A 19,640-nucleotide genomic window follows, 5' to 3' on the forward strand; every position below is an offset into this window, starting at 1 on the left:
CTTGCCTGCCTGCCTTCCTATCTTTCTGCTTTTCTTGCTGTCCAAGTTCAGATATTCCATAGTTCCTTCCCCTCAAATCTCCAGAAATGAGGCTTAAATACATGTATGTTAATCATAGTTTTAACATTTTATTATGAATATTTTCAGTGCTGTGCAAAAGTAAAGAAACTAAAATGGATCTCTTGTATACATCATTTAGTTTAAATGGTATCAACATTTTGTCAATTTTATTTCATCTATCTTTCCAACATTCCTTTTCTGGAGTTTAAAATATATTTTCTAAATAGTAAATTTTAGTCATACATAAAAGTAGGATGGCATAAAGAACCTGTATGTACTCATGACTCCTGCTACAGTATGTTGAAGCAATTCCCAGACATTACATCATTTCTCCAGTAAATAGGGCATGTCTGTTTTTGTTAAACCTCAACATGAGTTTCTGATACACTGCCCTGCTTTAAATGCATAAACATAGAGCAAAGGGTTGTTCCAGGGATCTATGATTCAAGCATGAACCATTTCATTGGTTTAGTGGATCAGACTTGTAGAGGAGGAACTGTATGTCTTCTTCACTCCTTGTCAAATTCAGAGCTGAAGTCCCCATCACAAGATTGATTAGCAAGAAGAAAGCATACACTTTTACCTAGTTTATGATATGGAATCCTTCAGAATGAAATCCTTATTAATTGGTTAAACCTGAATGTTTCTGTATAGGTTTAATTAATAATAGAGAGTTGTAGAGAGAGATGATAGGAGAAAGAATATGGCCTAACAATATTAAGTTGAAAGATTTGGCAAAAGCTTATTTATTTAGGGTCTTCTTTGTGACTTTTATCTTCAGACATAAGTGATGTGTTTGTCCGCTGCTTCAGGCATTTGGACCTGACTAGGGCTGTAGGGAATGAAGAAAAGACAGATGCACACAGACAGAAAGAAACACAGGAAAGCTGGGATTGGGTGGTCTGGGCTTTTGACTGAAAGAAAATCCTCAGGGTGCTAGAAGCTCAGGGTTTATTTTATAGAGTTGAATAGAATGTATGGAATATAGCATGACCAAGGAGACACGTTTAGCTAATCGTGGTAGGAGCAGTTTCTGTGGGGGAGCATACTTCAGACCATAAATATCTGATTAGTGGTAGACACTCTGCACACACCGTCAACACTTGCACTTGGTCCCCGGAAGAAGGCTTTGCCATTCCTCTGAACCTGAGGCTATGCCTTGACATGGCTGTGCCTATGTCAACAACACATATCCACTCAGGACTTCTCACTCAGGGCTTCCTCCACTTCCTTCAGATAAGGATGCTCTTTTCTTCTTGGCACTTGTCACACAAGACTTGTAAGATCTGTTGGAAGGAAAGCTCAGTAAAGCAGTGTGATGTTTATGGCCTGCTTCAGGGAGAAGGCGGGATGGGTAGAGTGGGTGAGTGGTTTTCCTGCTTTTGTTTCTCAAGTGCCAAAGTGCTATATTTAGGGCCAGAACATTGTACTGGTTACTTTTCTTGTTGCTCTGACAAACCACCTGACAAGAACAACTTGAAGGAAGGAAGGAAGGGTTGACTTTGGCTCACAGTTTCAGGTGTGGCAGCAGGGACATGAGGCAGCTGTCACATTGCATCTGCAGCCGGGAAGGAGAGATGATCTGCCATGTCAGTGCTGGGCATTGAAGCCAGGACCTTTGAACAGTAGCCAGTGCTCTTGACCACAGAGCCAACTCTCTAGTCCCTCCATTCTGTTTCTAAATCTAATCAAGTGATAATGAAGGTTAACCATTACATCTGTCCTCAACCTCATCAAAAGCTTTATGAAAGGTAGTATTTTTATATAAAGTAAATCATTCAGGTTTTAGTGTGTAGTTCAGTGTTATCTGTACACACACACACACACACACACACACACACACACACACACACACACATGTGTACAAGCACCTACCTTTATATCTCCTACTCAGATCGATAAAATAAAGTCCCTTATGCACTGGCTGGTCAAAGAAAGGTAATTGTTATTCTGACTTGAATACTAAAGAGAAATTTTAAACCAGTAGGATTTTTTTTGGCTGGTTGACTGGTTTGTTTGTTTTTGTTTTTGTTTTTGTTTGTTATAAGTAGATACAAAGAAGGGGGGAGGTAATCCAGGCATTGAAAAGTGAGAACATATGTCCCAGAGAAGCAGGTTTTTAGTACAGAGGTCTTTTTTAGATGACAGGGACTGGAAGTTTGTTCTAATGCGCTGAGGTATAATGTGTAAGGCAAAGAAGGCTCACACTGTTGTGTGTCAGTGTTAGAGAGGCAGGACTTGTCTTGGGGATCTAGAGATCAAGCATGAAGATTCTATATCATGGAGTGAATACCTGCAGTGGAAATGGTAAATCCATGAGCCTGAGGATTTAGTAAGAAGAAGGAGGAGTGGTGGGAAATGTGTACTAACTAGAGGAACCTAGAAAACTCTAGAAACATCTGGAGGACAAAGATTTGAATGAGAATGCTACATGCTTAGCTTGTCATTTGGAGGCAGAAAACACCAGAGGCAAAGAGCAGTAAAGGACTGTAGCATGGGGACAAGAGGAGGTGAGTTTGAGTGCATTACTGAGCTTGGTTGTCCATGTAGAAGTTACTGCATAGTAGGTCTTATTTACATAGGGTACAACTGAGAATCTAGTGAGTTAACTGGGAAAATAAGCCAAAAACAAACCAGATTTACTGTTAATTTTATTTTAGGGGAATTTCTTTATTAGGCTTTAATTATGTGAATTATTGCTTCCTTTTTCTGCTTTGTGTTACTAGTCATGAAAAGAGATTTAGTTTTAGGTCCAAATCAAAAATAAATATAAAAAAATCTAGTCTGAGGGTGGTAATACCTAAGATATGCTGTATCTGAGTTACTGAGAAATATTTACTGTAGTTCACCTTTTTTATTTTGTATTATTCCTTGCTTAATCCTAATAAAGATGAGCTGGGATGGGAATATAGACGAGAAAGTCCAAGTGGCTATGGTTAGTTTTATTTTTAGAGGCAAGTTTGAATTCTTGAGCTTTTACCACAATATATACCTTTCATTGTCTTTGAGTTTTCCTCGTGTGAAAAGAGTTGGTATGAAAGCCACAGTTCCAAAACAGGGGCATCCACCTTGAACCCTATTATGCGTTTTGTTAGTTTCAAGAATAATTTGTGCCTATTGCTGGTGTTAATTTTACCCTTTTAAAATAAGTGATAGCAAGGTGTTGTGATGCCTGTCTCTAGTGCCTGTGTTTCCAGTTCTGAGGCGGTAGATGGCAGGAGGGTCAACAGTTCAAAGCCAGCCTGGGTTCCTTGAGACTGTCTTAGAAAACCAAAACTAACTGAATAAAGTCATGTCCCTAATCTGCAAAAGAAGGGGGAGGGGGGAATGCTCAGAAAAGCCTTTAAGCTAACAGTAAAGCAGGGAGTATACTGAGTCCTGTGTTGAGGCATTCTCAGCAGTAAAGACTAAGTTGAACGAAATGCATCTTCATGTTTTTTGAAGACAAAATTACTTTCTGTTGAAACTGACACATTGCATTTCATTTGTAACCTTTTGTAGTATAGCTAGGCATAAGGTTTTAGGCACTTATAGTGATCTCTTTAATGAGAAAAAAAAATCACCATTTTATTTAAATGCGTAAGATTACTTTGAACTACCAAAAGCAGTTTTAAAGTAGGATATGTTTACTAAGATCTTAAAATAAGTAACCTGTACTGCTGTGGGGAAAACAATAGAAACTGTTTAAGTTGATCTCTGTCCTCTAAAGAAATTCTAAGTGAGCGTTTTTTGTTATATGTGTGTTGTACAGCAGAACTTTGTGTCCTGCGGTACTCAAATGGGACTCATTGAACAGCAGCTCCTCAGTGCTGCCTTCCCAGCACCGAGTAGCTGCTATTTTATTTTCTGATTTCTCTAAGTTTAACTACTTTAAGCACTTACTACAAGTGGAATTGTACAATATTTGTTCTACTCCTGACTCACTTCCATCTATGATAACATCCTCAAGGTTTATTCACATTATACTATATGGCACAATTTCCTTCTTCCTGAGACTATATAGTAATCCATTGTATATACACATCACTTTAAAAAAAGCATTTAAAAAATCACTTATTGATGAACATTGAATACAGGTGGAGCACGCATAATCTGTGTTTTCCATTCTGTGTAGCCAATTGCAATCCAAAATATTAAGTGTAAAAATTCCAGAAATAAATATTTCATCAGGTTAAAACTGCATGGTATTCTGAGTAGCTTTATGAATCCTCACCATTCTGCTGTGTCCTGAGTGTTGTGTGGATCGTCCCATTGTCTGCTGGATCCATGCTGAATACAGTACCTGCCCATCATTCACTGAGTTGGCATCTGTTGCCACATCTATTGTCACAGTATCACAATGCTTACATTCATGTGACCTTGTGTTAATGAGTCACCTCCCAAAGCACAAGACTGATAATGTTGACATTATGACGTGTCAAAGAGAAGCTATAGAGTGCTTCCTTTATGTGAAAAGGTAATTTGATAAAAAAGGGGGAAAATCATATATTGAGATTGCTAGGATCCCTGGTCAGAATGAATTTACTATCTGTGACATTGTGAAGAAAGACAAAAAAACTTGTGCTAATTTTGTAGTTGGATTTAAGCGTCGAAGTTATAACCACAACATGTAAGTGCTTTGTTAAAATTGAAAAGGCCTTACCTTGTGGCTTAGTGTTAGCTGTAGTTTCATACAAATACCAGAGTCATGGTATTATGTCCCACAGATGAGGGGAAGTACTTTTATATTCTGTACAGTTTAAAGTCCAACATGCTTTTTAAAGTTGACTGCTGATGTTTAGTAGAAAGCACTCTGATTTGCATATTGACAACATCAGAGGATTAAGTGTCAGCATATTGGTCTGGCTCTTAGCTAGTCTAGATTTGCATAAAAACAGTTCTGGAGCTCCAGCTAAGCTTGAAATGGAGATTGTGAGTTCAAAGCCAGCTTGAAATACACAGCAACACCCTGTTTCAAAACCAAAGAAGCAAAAATTAAATAAATAAAACAGTTGAATCATTTTTTATGTTTTCTTCTTTAGTCTTATATGGTCTTCTAAAATCCTTGGAGAGATGAGCATTTCTAAGATGTTACCCAGAGTTTAACCCTCTTTCTTCCTGTTATAAACATTTTGAGCTTGGCTTGAGCATCTTACTATCCAGGGTGGGAGTGGTGTTTTTAAACAACATCCTAAGCCTTTGTGTGTTTTCATTGCTAAGTTTGAAGTTTGGGGTTATATTGTTGAAGGGAGGTCTGAATTTTAATTATTAACCGATTAGAGGAAACTTAAGCTTCTTTAGAGAAAACAGATCTTTTGAGACCAGGAGGAAAAATAAATCTTGAATTCTGTGATGCCCCAACAACCTGAGCCAGAAAAGCCACTGCTGCCAGCCTCGCTAAGAACCCCTGTCACTCAGCACAGTGCTTGCTCATTGAGACACCAGACATGGCTTTCTGAGAGCAGAGTCACACTGTCATTTTGAGCGGTGCTTCTGCATCACAGTAATTTATTTTTCTGAGCTTCATTTTCCCGACTTTATAAAGTGAAACATTCCCATCATCCCGGGGTTGTGGTGAGGAGCAAAGGAAAAGATGTGATGACACAAGCAGAATGCACACAGCGTATGCTACTCTCCTGATTTGCACAGGACCCTTACATGGGGGGGGGGGTGTTTTTAAATACTGGTGATCTACTTTGTAGAGTTGATGATTCCCAAAAAATGAGGGAAATAGTGATTACTGTTATTAATCAGCTAAAACTCCATAAGCACGGCTCTCTTCTTTTTTCATCTTAAAACTGGTTATAGTTTTAAAACTTGGCAGGTGATTCTTCAAAAATGATGGATTATTCTCTTGATTTACAGAGTATTGTTACAGTCACATTTGAAGTACCAGGAAGTGTGAAGGAAGAGAATCTAAATGTATTTATCCAGGTGAATGCAATTTTAACTGATTAATGATTCATCAGCTGTTTGTTGCATAGTTGTTGCATTTGCAGTGGTTGGTCTTATGAAATTGTGTTGCCCGATACAGAATCTCCTGTGGGAAAAGAACATACAAAACAAGGACGGCCACTGCATGGAGGTCATACGGCTGAAGGTGTAGTATGCAATTTGCCCTCACAGACTTTGGAGAGAGTGCCCTTTTCTTGGCTGTTATATAAAAACCACATTTGATTTTAAACAGAAACAATTTTAGTACACTTAAACATAACCTTTGTCTGCCCTCATTTTCATAATTTCCATAGCTGAAAAGGAGCTTTGGAAATCACTGTAAAACAGCAGCAGCAACAACAAATTGTTTATTTGCAGTTTAATTTCGTGTTGCACCTAAAACAACCTATGTGCCTGGGGATCATTAGCCCAGACTTCCTGTGCCAGGTATTCCCAGCAGTTGTCTGGCCCATAAGCTTGACACTGTCAAAACTATTCTTCTCGGCACAGATTGGTCACTTAGGGAGATAGTTTATTTTTCTAAGAGCGCTTCATTTAACAGAGAAATCATGTTGAAAATACTGCCACTGCTGAACCTTATATTACTTGATGAAATTAACGACACTATAAACATTTGAAATATTTTATACAAAGGTACAAAACACTGGAATTGTTGTTCCGTTTTTGGAAAGCCATTCATACTACTTGACATTTAGATTGTGTGTGTGTGTGTGTGTGTGTGTGTGTGTGTGTGTGTGTGTGTGTGTAAGTGCCTTTACCTCTGAGCCAGACACCTTGCCATTCCCACACTGAAGTTTTTATTCAGATGAATATAATAGCTTTCTATTCAATCATTGCCTAAGTTTATTGTAATACATTTCCAAAACAGATTCATCAAGAAAATACCTTAACTTTTCAAGTTTTCCTGATAATTTGTGAAAGAAATACCAATCCCTTGAAGGCAGAGAAATTAGTATGATATGGTGCAATAACAGATACGATCACTTTCAGTTTTTGTTGTGATAAATAACATTAGAAAATCCTGATATATTAATTTTATCATTAGAAAAAGGAACTGTTGCTAGCATGGTGATGGCAAATTTGAGGCCAGCCTGGCCTGCATAGCAAGTTTCAGGCTAGCTAGGGCTTCATAGCAAGGCCCTGTCTCCAAAACAAGCAAACAAACAAACAAATCAACAACAACAAAAACAGAAAAGAGAAAGTAATTCTTTATTTTAAAGAAGTAGTCAGACATGGTAGTGCATGCCTTTAATCCCAGCACTTCGGAGATAAAGGCCAGCAAATTTCTGGGTTTGAGACCACCTTGGTCTACAGCGGGAGTTGTAGGACATCCAGAGATACACAGAGAAACCATGTCTTGAGGAGGGCAGGGATCAGAGTACACAAAATTATTAGAATTTTTAAAAAACTTAAAATATGCAAATAATTGAAATGGGTGATTTTTTGTAGCTTTGTTATAAGTTGGTCTTTTGAAAAGTAGCATTTTCAAATCTTATGTATTATTTCTGCTGCAAACTTGAATTGGAGATGAATGGTGATTGTTCTTTGAGCAGGGGCTGGTGTCCATCAAAGACAAACCACAGCAAATGATTTTGCAAGGCATCCATGAACTGTACGACCTGGAAGAGAGCCTAGAAAACTGGAAAGATGATGCCAAGAGAGCAAGTCAGCTGGTCTTTATTGGTAAGTAACAAAAGTTTTTGAAGGAAAATACAAGAATAGGTTTGTAGGAGATGTAGTGTGTTATTTAACCTGTACTAGCTACATAAGCTTGTGCATTTGTCTGAATCACAGATAATAAAAGATTTGCTAGAACTTTGCTCTTCAGATGACTTAGAAAAGCGATTACTTCAAGGACTAACCTGCATTTGAGGTTTAACTAGAAAGTTGTAGAAGGAGTCATGTAGTTACTGTTGATTTCGTAGATCTCTAGAGAGCACCATGCATTTAACACTCTGGAAATTCAGATGTTGTTTTAGTAAGCCTCATATAATCCCTATTTTGTTTTATTCTCAGGAAAGAATTTAGATAAGGTTATTCTTAAAGAACTCTTCATCTCTGCTGTAGCAGAAACAGAAGAACAGAGGACAGCACCTGGCAAAGACCAAGTTTGTCCATCACACTAGATGCCGTTTCTTTCCAAAAGAACTGATAAGAAGAGCAAGGATCACTTTTCTACTGGATGTATTTCAATCCTGAATTCTTTTCATTACCTCTCTTATGAGTTAGGAGTATACTTTATGATAGTATTTATTTTATAAAATACATAAAGTTTTAGTAAATCGCTATAAAAATATTTGATATTCATACAATAAAATGTGTCCCCTTAAGATTTTTTTTGAGACAAGTATTTCATAAAAGTTCCAGAATTTTCTTTGAAGTTTAAGCATGAATGCTAACTTATACTTCATTATTTGTAAAAATGATGGCAAACTTCAACATTTTCATTTTCCCTTTAAACTTCAGATAACTGCAGAGATATAATGATTGTATTGATAGTAACAAAATGTTGTCTTTGTTGATTTTTTTTGTTTTGTTTTTGTTTTTTGTTTTGTTTTTTTGAGACAGGGTTTCTCTGTATTGTTTTGGAACCTGTCCTGGAATCTAGCTCTTTAGACCAGGCTGGCCTCAAACTCACAGAGATCCACCTGCCTCTGCCTCCTGAGTGCTGGGATTAAAGGTGTATGCCACCCACGCCCAGCTGTCTGTCTTTGTAATTTTAAAAATGTTTAACCTTAATTTTTTTTTTTTTTTTTTTTTTTGTTATGTGCATGGGTATTTTGCCTGCATGTATGTCTGTGCACCATGTGCATCATTGCCTAAGGAGTCCAGAAGAGGGCACTGGATCCTCTGGGACTGGAAGGTCCTCTGGAAGAGCAGCCAGTGTTCTTAAACACTGAGCCATCTCTTCAGCCCTGTCACTATGTTTCTAATGGAAAGAGTCTCTAGTTCCTAAAGACTTAAAGAGGAAGAAATCTGAGTCAGAGAAATTAAACTGTCTCTTACAATCAGTGTAATGATACTTCAGCTCTTTGTTCTGTATTAGCTTAGAAAATTGTGGAATGTTAAACTGTGGTTTTATTGCTGGCATTAAATTCATCTTGACTATTTTGAACTGTGTTACTATTCTGTATAATCTGAGAAGTAGTGAGTTGTACTACCTCTACTAACTGTAAATACAGAAAACGTGTGTGTGTGTGTGTGTGTGTGTGTGTGTGTGTGTGTGTGTGTGTGTATACACATGTAGATCAGAGGACAACTTTTGAGTCAGTCCTCTCCCTACAACTTGTTTTGAGAGAGGTAACTTATTTCTACTACTGTGCTGTGCACACCTTTGGAACTTGCAGCCAATTCTGTCTCTGCCTCTCATCTCACTGTAGAAGTGCCAGGGCTGGGATTATAAATCCAAAACAAGTCTGAATTCTAGTTGCCAAAGGCTTATGGAAAGTACTTTTTACCTGAAGTCCAGTCATCTTGCTGGCCTTGCAGATAACCTTTTTAAAAAGATTTCTAAAATTTATGTATATGTATGTTCACACATGTGAATATGTGTGTTGGTGTCTGTGTAGACCTGAAAAAAATCAAGACCCCCTCAAGCTGGAGTAACACGCAGTTGTGAGTTGCACACTGGCAACTGAATTTGGGTCTTCTGCACATTAACAGTAAAAGTTCCGTATTTTTAATTATAAAGATCTTTTATTTATGCACCTTTCATGCATCATATTGCTCAGGTCTGCAGTGGCACAGTACCATATACATTGTTTAAAGGCAAAGCACCGCTTAGGAGTTTACCAGCTGTCCAAGTTTCTCAGACCTCAGGAACTTCTCAATTTGCCTAATTTTCAAAATATGAAATACCGTGTCCAAAAAATGACTAGGGGTGTGCTAGTCATGGTTCTCCAGAGCAGTGGCTCTCAACCTTCTGATGCTATGACCTTTTAATACAGTTCCTCCTGTTGCGCTGACCCCAACCATACACTTCTTTTCATTGCTACTTTGTAACTGTAATTTTGCTACTACTGTTGTAAACCGTAATGTAAACACCTGTTGTGGGGGGATATCTGATATGCCACCCCTGCGAAAGGGTCCTTGACTCCCCCAGAGGTGCTTCGACCCACAGGTTGAGAACCACTGCTCTGGAGGCACAGAGCCAATAGAAAGCCAACAATGGCGGTCTCCTGACCAGAACCCTGCATTTGTTCAGTCCACAAGGCTGGATTCTCAGTTGGTCTTCAGGGTATGTTGGGATTCCACAGAAGTGAGTTCTGATACCAGCAAAGGAATGCCTGAGCAGCAGGATAGATGAACTTGCCAGAGAATGAGACCAAGCAGGCAAACTACAAAAGCTTCTTCCATGTCATTTATATGGACTGCCAACAGAAGGTGTGGCCCAGATTTAGGGTGGGTCTTCTGACCTCAAAGGATCCAACCAGGAAAAATCCTTCATGTGCATACCCAGCAGCTTGGGTTTTAGTTGATTGCAGATGTAGTCATGCTGACAAGCAAAATTAGCCATCACAAGGGGGTTGTAAAACAATAACAAACAAACAAACAAACAAAAAAACCCCAAAAAACATAATCACTTTATTCAATATCATAGTTTTGGAAGTAGAGTATGTTTCCTTTAAGAAATAATAATAAAAAAAAAACTAGGAAGAAAATGCTGCTTAATGTAGTTGATGCTGTGATAATTGGTTATCAGGACAAGTGCTGTAATGAGCTCTGATACCAAGGAGTTCCAGTCTGTGCATCAATGTGTCTGCTCGGTTGTTGTTTGGTGCTGCTCTTACCCTGCTGTTCATCCTTTTCCACACTGTAAAAGATATGGTTCAGCCTTTAAAACTTTGTTAATAGGGGTAAATCCGGGATCCTCTGATTTCTTAAAAGCACTCACCCACCCAGCAACCTGGCAGTTTTACTGTGAATATTGTAGTTGTGAAGAAATTTGATAGGACACAGACAAAGCCAACAAAGAGAGGAAAAAACTTAAATTTTGGAATATTTGGTGCATTGGATCTGTCCTGGTTGAGGAGGCCCAAACCACCTATTGTCCTTTCATAATATAGAGTCTGGTGCTCATGTTTATCAGACACTGAGCCAGCACTTGGAGATTCAGTAACAATATCATAGATAATTCCTCTAGTGATGTGCAATAAAGACACTACTAGGGCATACACTATCATGGCCAGTGGCATGTGCACCCAACGTGGCTTCTTTAGCTTCAAGTTGGGGCATTGGAGCACTAAGAAGTGGATTTGGTACAGAGTCTCCATGTCTGTGGTGGCAGGGCTAGTGCTGTGGCCTCCAGCCTCACATAACTTTTGATAGTTTGTAGCATGAGTCTTAGTAATAAAAAATAGGAATCAGATATTATGGGGTAAAAGCTGAAAGACAAGCAGAACAGCCAGCCACCTCTTTGAAATCCTCAGACCAAATGGGGTATCCTGTCTCTACAAGTCCTCAGACTCAGTGCGTCTCTACAAAACCTCAGGCTGCATGCAATGAGCTCCTGTCTCCTCCCACCTTATATTCCTCTCTTCACCCAGCCATACTCCTGTCTCCACCTCCCTAGTACTGGGATTAAAGGTGTGTGATCCCAACTGCTGGGATCACCTTTGTGTGACCTCTGTTTCTCTTTTAGACAGATTCAATCTCGTGTAGCCCAGGGTGGCCTTGAACTCACAGAGATATGTCTATCTCTGTCTCCTGGGATTAGTAAAGGTGTGTGCCACCACTGCCTGGGCTCTATGACTAACTAGTGGTTTAGCCCTGCACTCTGATCTCCAGGCAAGCTTTATTGTTAGATTACAAACAAAATATCACTACATTCAGTCTGAGGATTTGTAGGGACAGGATTGCCCCCTTTGGTCTGAGGATTCAGTAGATGATAGAGGACTCTCTTGTGGCTGCTCCTTTACATCTCTGATCTTTCAGCATTTACCCCGTTATCTGACTCTGGGTTTTTATTACTAAGACCCATTAGAACTCATGCTACAATAGCTAATGATTTTTAAGTGTGTCTGTGTGCGATAACTCAGTTTTCTCTTTACTAAAAGCCAAGCCAGCATTTACTGCTCAGATTGTATACGTGGAATATAAGCTTTCCTGAACTAATGGTTGCTGAACACCAGAGAATGCTATAGAAATAACATTGGGCCTAGCCCCCCCCCCCCAGAATTTAATTGATTAGCCTAATTAATTACTTTTGAGAAAGGGTCTCACTGTTAGCTAGACAGGCCTGGAGCTCATGACCTTCCTGTTTCAGCACTCCCCCTCCCCAAAGGCTGAGTGGTTGTACTGGGTGCAAAGGGGAGGCTAATTGGTTAAGTGGTCTCAGATTGATTATTGCTGTTTTCTTGTGGGCTTATCAGTGAAGGAGAACTGACCTTCCTTCACATCGGTGCATATTTTGAAAGTTTTTCTCATCACTCACGTGTCTCTGAAATCCTTTCTCATTGTTCATATTTTAGAAAATGCATTTTCTTTTCTGGCAGTGTACTTTTCAACAGAAAGTTAGCTAATATTTCACTCAGATCTGGGCTTTAAGTTTATTCATAAATTATTTTTTAAATGTCACATTAATATTACTTGGCAAGTAATAAATGTTTAAACGTATGTGTTCTCAAACATGAAAAGGAACTTGTTTATATATCTTGTGGGGGAAATGCATAAAATAGCACTCTATACTTTTAAAATTTTTGCTTTCATTTTTATTTATGTGTGTGTGTGTATCTGTGTGGGGGACTGTGTTTGTGTGTACACTGCCCCATGCTGCCAGAATTCAGGATCCCCTAGAGCTGGAGTGACAGGCAGTTGTGAGCTGCTGGATGTGGGTGCTAGGAACCCATGTCAGGTCCTCTGTGAGAAGAAGTGTTTTTAACCACTGAGCACTCCCCAGCTGGTGAGGCTCCTAACAGCCTGTCTTTTTAGATGCATGTGTGTGCTTTGCCTTCAAGTGTTTCTCGGTGCACATGGATTGCACACTTACATTATGGTTTAAAAAAAATAGGCCTTCCTCTTTATCCTGTCACTCAGAAGTCTTTCTGCTTATACATTGTTTCCCAAGTGAATTGTTTTTCAGAGATCATAGTCATAGTCTAAAATACTTTTTCTTAAACGTGGAAACTTCACACAGATAGCCTCAGGGTTTTATTATTTTTGGGTGTGTTATATAAAAATACATGTGATGATGAAATTTACCTAAGTTTGGAACATTTCTATGACACTGCAAATAAACTTTATTCTTTAATTGCTTTATAAGAATTCAGAGTACAACATAGAATACATTCATACTTGAAAAGTTTCTTGATTGCTCTCAAGTTTGCTTGGTTTCTGTGCCTGCACAATGGATAAAGGCAGTTTCTCAAAACACATAGTCTGGTGGAAGGCCAGACACAAATAAGAGAGTAGGAAGTAGAGCTAGGCCATCTGCTGAAAGTAAAGATCAGGTTTTCTTGGTCAGGGAAGGCCTCTGTGGAGGTGACCCTCAGAGAACTGGATCACAGGAGTCATACATACATGGGTGGGGTGGGGTGTGGTGTGGCTCTAGGCAGACAAGACCTTTAGGTAGGTAGCAGCTTAATGTATGGGAGATAGATAGACAGGGAAGGAGGCAGGGGTGGTTGAATGTTAAAAAGCAAGGGCATAATATTCTTTTTGGGACAAAATGAACATTTGGATAATTTTTTTTTCTATTTTTGAGACAGGTTCTCAAACTTGCTATATAGAGCATGCTGGCCTCAAACTTGAGAGATCTGCTTGCCTCTGCCCCCAAATGCTGGTATTAAAGACGTGTCATTATGCCCAGATTACACTTTGGAAAGTTACTATTTGGGTGGGTGGGAACTATGGCTGTGGCACATAGCGTAAAGGTGACAGGACGACTTTATGGCTTTGACCTTCTACCATCATGTGAGTCCCTGGTGAAGAACTCAGGCTTCGTTCTCTGAATCATTTCTTCGGCCCTTGGATCACTCTGAATACACTGCGATGCCACTAGAGCACTGGGAGCTGAGAGATGATGAGTGGAGTAGTTGTCCCTGCCTCGAAATTGCAAGTGGTGCTGTTGTGAGCATTGTTGGGCACACCGCTATATGAATATTTCTCTAGAGTGTGTGTGGGAAGTCACTAGTGTGTAGGATTTGCACATTTAAATTTTTAATAGCTATTGATGAATTGTCCTATCAAATCTATATCTTTTCCCATCATTCACTAGGATATGAAAGTTCCTATTTTCCTAAATACAATGAAACCATATTTCAGCTTTTGCTGATCTGAGGGGACAAGTGTACCACTGCTTTATATTTTATCTTGTACTTCATATTATTTATATTCCTTAAAAGGTGTATTGTCCTGTTTTTGTTTTGTTTTATTTTGTTTTGTTTTTTCATTTTTCCCAGAATGAAGAGTTTCCCAGTGATCAGAGTCTTATTTCAACTGTACCTTCTGGAGAATTTGTACCTTGTTTCAGCTATTCTAAAGAGTCAGTTTTTGTTTGCTTTTTTCGTGATGCAGCAATAATGTGGGCCCCCAAAGGGGTCCTATAGATCGCCAAACATCACAGGCTATTGCAAATGCTATTGTTACTCTTCACAACTTGATGGTAAGCCCCTACTGCTGAAGACAGCCGTATTTTTTTTTTATTTAGAAACAATCTTATTTTACATATCAATCCCCCCATCCTCTCTTCCTCTCATCCTCCCATGGCCCCTACGGACTCCCCCTAACTCGCCCTTCACCACTCCCCTAAAGATAGGAAGGCACCCATATTTATGGTACAAACATAGAGAAATCAGGCTAGTACTTTCATCCCTACTGGCTGGCACTTAGAGTGCTGGAAGGTGCTGTGTGTGCTACCAAAGGAGAAAGATAATTGTTAGCTCCACCCAACTATGAATCCTGATTGCTGTAAGGACCTGCCTGCAAGATATACTGTGCAGTAGTGGCAAAAGATGTTATTGGAGACCTTTTTTTTAATTCAAGGCCCATTCCATGATTTGGAACCCATACTGTTAATGAGGCCAAGATAGGTCCTGTGACCGAGGGGGAAACCTGCTATTATTATTCTCCTAAAGGAACACAGCAGTAAAATTACTCCTAGTGTTATTTGCTATATGCATAGATCAGTATATTTCTCAACCATAATCGGAGAAGTTTCTCACAGTAGATGATAACTGACACATAATTAACATGAAGAACATGGAGAAAGAGACTTTGGAGTGCTCACCATAAATGGGGTGTTTATCACACTCCTTCCCTGGAGGACTAGAGATCTGTGCAGAAGAGGGGGCTTATTCTTAATAAACTGTCTATTCTTAATACACTAAGAAATTTGGTTACATATAAAAATATTAATGTGGGCAAGTGCAGGATACTCTGATGATGGTGATCAAGGTTTAAATATGGTTTACTTAAGACTTTATAGTTCACTGTGAGATATAGGACCAGAGACTACAGTTCACTGAGCCCCTGTCTCTCTATTTATAAAGTGGAAGTAATATGCAATTTTCTCTGGATTATCCCAACAATTAAATGTCAATTATACTGAATACAGGATCCCAGCAAATGTGAATTTCCATTTCCTAGCAAGGTTAGCTGTACAATTCAGCCTCTACATAATCTAAGCAGGCCTGTGGGAGCCCTTTTCAGTTTTAAATAAAAGGGGACAAGAAAATTGGTACCAACTTTAAGACAGTTGCAGAAGTGTCAGGACAGTTGCGGTGGCCAGACTAGAAGATTGATGGTCAGTTTGATAAACTTTGGAGCTTCATGCCTCTTGTTTCCCCTCTGAGAGTCTGTCTATGTATAATCTAGAACAGATCCTCTAAATTACTCATCTAAAAAGACTTCGGGGCTCCTAATTATCTTTCTTTCTTGGAAACCCAGATTTTTTTTTGTGGGCTTTTGCTGAATTATACAGATATATATATATATATATATATATATATATATATATATATATATATGATTATCTATTTAATGTATATTAAATATGTAACATTTGTATATTTCTATATTTTATTATATAATACTATATAATAGATTAACTGTAATACCAAGAATATGTATTTTATATTATATAACCCTATAATATATTAATATCTATATATCCAATAAGTATATAATATTTATAATGTACAGAACATATGCAATATATATACACTATACAAAGATTTTAAAATCTTTTTGGGTCTGAGGATATAACTCCATAGCAGAGTGTGTGCTTAGCATGCAGAAGGGGATCATTCTCCAGTGCTGGAAATTATTTGAACCAAAAATAAGAAATTTTATGAGTCTTTAATCCCTAGACTCAATTTTGAAGGTAATTATCAACAAAATAATAGCTTCTAAAGCAATGATGGCCAATGCTCTGTGATGGTATGGGTTTGGTGGCAATGTGTGAACTGGGTAATTATAAACTTTAGATTACTAGTCTAGGTAGAAAATTGTATATTTAGATTGCTTTGAAAAAATTTATCCATGTCTAGAAATGTCTTATATTTGTGAACATGGTGTTGAAAACAAGTGAATTCTGCCATAAAATGCTAAATTGTTTTTCTTACAGTGAGGCTTTTTAAAACTAGTATTTGTTCTGGAAAAATAATGACAGCAAAACTGTTTAGTCTTTGGAGAGTTCATCTCCAAGCACTGTTGAATTCCTGCTGTCTGGGGCTGGCTTCCCATGTCCAGAGCTAAGGAAAGGGAAGGAAAGGGAAGCTTAAGCATCATCAATGAGGTAGAACAGTGAGAATCCTTTCTTTTGTTCTTCAGAGTGAGGGACCACAAGGGACTTTCCCCAGGACATTCAACTTAGTTTTCATTCCTTTTATTCAATTTGTAACCCCATAGAGTTGACACTTTTACTAAAGTATACAGTCCACAGTAAGCTAACTAGTTCTGATATCTAATTATAGAACATTATAATTAACATCCAAAGAAGCCCTATGTTCATTAACAAGCACTTCCATGTTCCTTACACTAATCTCTGAAGAGCTGTGTATCCAAACTCCTTTAACTTAGCGTGATTCTTCAGGACCCATTTGAATTAATATGTATCAGTACTTCATTCCATATTGCTGAACAGTATTCCAGTGTATGGTTACATCATACATACTCTGTATGATGAGCTCACAGAGACTTGAGCTTTTGGGTCCTTCTGTTAATGATCACCCTCAGACCCTTGCATGATGGGGAACTGAATGTGGGAATTCATATGCCTGGGCAACACTGCCACTGAACTGTATCCTAGCTGTTCTAGTTTGCTGTTTTAAACCATTGACCAAAAGTGTCTTATGGTTCATTTCAACTTACTTTCCAGGTCATCAGTGAGTGAAGTCGGGGCAGGGAGGCAAGGCAGGGACTTGGAGCAGAAACCATGGAGGAACAATACTTGCTAGCTTATGCTTAGCTTGCTTTTTCTTGCATATTTATTCCTTTTCTATTGAATCCCATCCAGGATAGAACATTGCACTCAATAGTCTCCTTGGATTCCTGGAGACTATGACAGTGCCTTAGTTAGCCTTTTTTTTTTTTTTTTTTTTTTTTTTTTGGCCCTTGGCTCTTCAATTGGGACTTGTCCTTCATAAAGCTAGGCTTTGGGGGAAGGTCAGAGTGCCATTTTCATCACATCAATATGCTGCAAGGTAGTTGATGTTGGTCTTCCTTCTGGCTGAGGTTTGATTAGATTTCTCCACAAGAAAGGCTCCTCTTCCCCTCCTTCTATTGCACATTGGCAGCCCACACAGAGAGTGGCTGGGAATTAGGGTCCATCTTGAATAGCTCCAGAAGTTATTTGAAATTCTAAAAAAAAAAAAAAAAAAAAAAAAAAAAGGAGAGATTTCCTTTATTGGTTTAATCGTTTATTTTTTTATTAATGTGGACTCACATTGGGTTATAACCTAGCTGCTGTGTTTGGTGGCACAGATTGGTGACAGGGAGCTCTTTAGTTGGCTACCCCGTCATCTTTGAGAGCCACCCTAAATGTGGGTGTTTTGTTTTGACTTTGAGTGTACCCTTACACCCTTTCATTTGTAAATACCCAAATCTCCATAGAAGTTGACTTTAAGAAAACCAACAATACGCTTTCTCTCAGGTTATCAGAGATGGGGCACTACTTGCCTCTCCTCTTGGAGGTGAGAGCAGTCAGCTCAGCATCTGGGGCTTCAGATTGAATGAGACACCTGCCTGGCCCTCCCGCAGTTTAGAATCATGCAGAGTCCTTGGTCACTTTTGGATTCAAAAGCAAATCTGTTTGTTTGTCTTACCTCAAGCCTCACAAAATAGAAAGCCTTGGAGGGTAAAAACCTCCACAGAGAATAAAGCTTAACTCCAAGTCTTTCAAGGGAGCTGTTCTCCAAAGGGAATAACATCCCTTCGTGCTGTGTTTTATTAGGCTCCACCTCTCAGGGATTCCCCAGTATGTTCCATGCTGGGGGATTTTACCTTCAGTCTCTATGTAACAAACACATGCTACCATGTTGCTGCTTTAGTTGCTAAGTTAAGTACATGAAATCAATCTAAAAGCTTATGTCCTCCCTCCAAAGCCTTCAAGTGAGTCTTGGGTTGCCGTCCTGCCCTGCAGTGTGGACATTTCTCCATGGACCCCGGTGTATCTAGGATGCTGAAGCCCAGCTCATCCCCAGTTTAGTTTCAAGCTTCATTGTTGTGACAGTAAAAGTGCTTCCTGTTTCTGGATGGATGTTGGGGGTGGCGGTAGGGGTAAGGACAGGCAAGCAGACAGGCAGGCAGAACAATAAATACACTGGGGAAATTCCTTTATTTATAGGACTACTCTGGGGAAAAAGCATTTTTTTTTTTTTTTTTTTTTTTTTTTTGGTGAAGCCAATGTAGTTGGTCAAGACTATTAAGAAAAAGAAAATATCAGTTATCACTGGGGTGTAAGGATGGTTGTTGCTTTCCTACGCCTCTTCTAGGCACACCTGTTTGTGAAAGATAATACCTATCTTTGTTTCTCTGGCTAAATATTAAAAGAAGTTGGAGAATCAGGACTGTAAAGACACAAGGAAATACTCTTTTACTGGCCTTTTACAATTCACACTCAATTTCCACAGTTTAACGCTAGGGCGTTTTAATCATTAGAAAAATCGAGTTAGGGAGAACATTTGGTGACACTTGCATGGAGGCCAGGAGCCATTTCTCTTGAACATATAGCATTAAGTCGGTGAGCCATTCTGTTTGAGATACATTCCTTTACCCTCTCCTGCGCCAAAGCCAGTACTCAGAGGTCTATGGGTTTCATGTTTTCCTCCCCGATTTTTACTTGTGCAGTTTTAGAGCAAACTTAAGCAAGCCCAGACCATGCCAGAGCACGTCGGCTGGTTAAACCAAGACCAGAGCATCTTCCTTGGTAGTGGGTGGGCCGAAGTGGAAGAGCGGACCGAGGATCCTCATCATTGGACTGCGTCAGGAGGACGTGGTCCCACTCCAGAGGAACGGGAAGAAGGATATAAAGCGAGAAGTCTATCGCACAAGAAACTTAGAACACTAAGCACACCTTGCAACTTGGTGTTGAAAGAAGAAACAGAAGGAACAAGAAAGTCTAACCCAGGAGCTCTCCAGCTAACCCACCCACCCCAAACCAGGTGAGCTGCCACCACGTCCACCCCCTCCTCTCCCTCCCAGCCTCC

At 39.1% G+C, this 19,640-nt stretch overlaps 1 protein-coding gene across 2 annotated transcripts in view; it reads left to right on the forward strand.

Annotated features, from left to right (window-relative positions):
• Window positions 1-9,104, forward strand: part of LOC127233304 (COBW domain-containing protein 1) — a 45,128-nt gene extending 36,024 nt beyond the window's left edge. For both annotated transcript variants that reach the window (XM_051199728.1, XM_051199729.1), the window contains exons 12-15: window positions 5,905-5,973; window positions 6,074-6,139; window positions 7,548-7,677; window positions 8,011-9,104. In XM_051199728.1, the coding sequence (XP_051055685.1) occupies window positions 5,905-5,973; window positions 6,074-6,139; window positions 7,548-7,677; window positions 8,011-8,120 (375 nt within the window). In that variant the 3' untranslated portion in view covers window positions 8,121-9,104. The remainder of the gene's footprint in view (window positions 1-5,904; window positions 5,974-6,073; window positions 6,140-7,547; window positions 7,678-8,010) is intronic.
• The last annotated feature ends 10,536 nt before the right edge of the window (window positions 9,105-19,640 follow it).

Source organism: Phodopus roborovskii, unplaced genomic scaffold, assembly GCF_943737965.1.
Source record: "Phodopus roborovskii unplaced genomic scaffold, PHOROB, whole genome shotgun sequence".
NCBI lineage: Eukaryota > Metazoa > Chordata > Mammalia > Rodentia > Cricetidae > Phodopus > Phodopus roborovskii.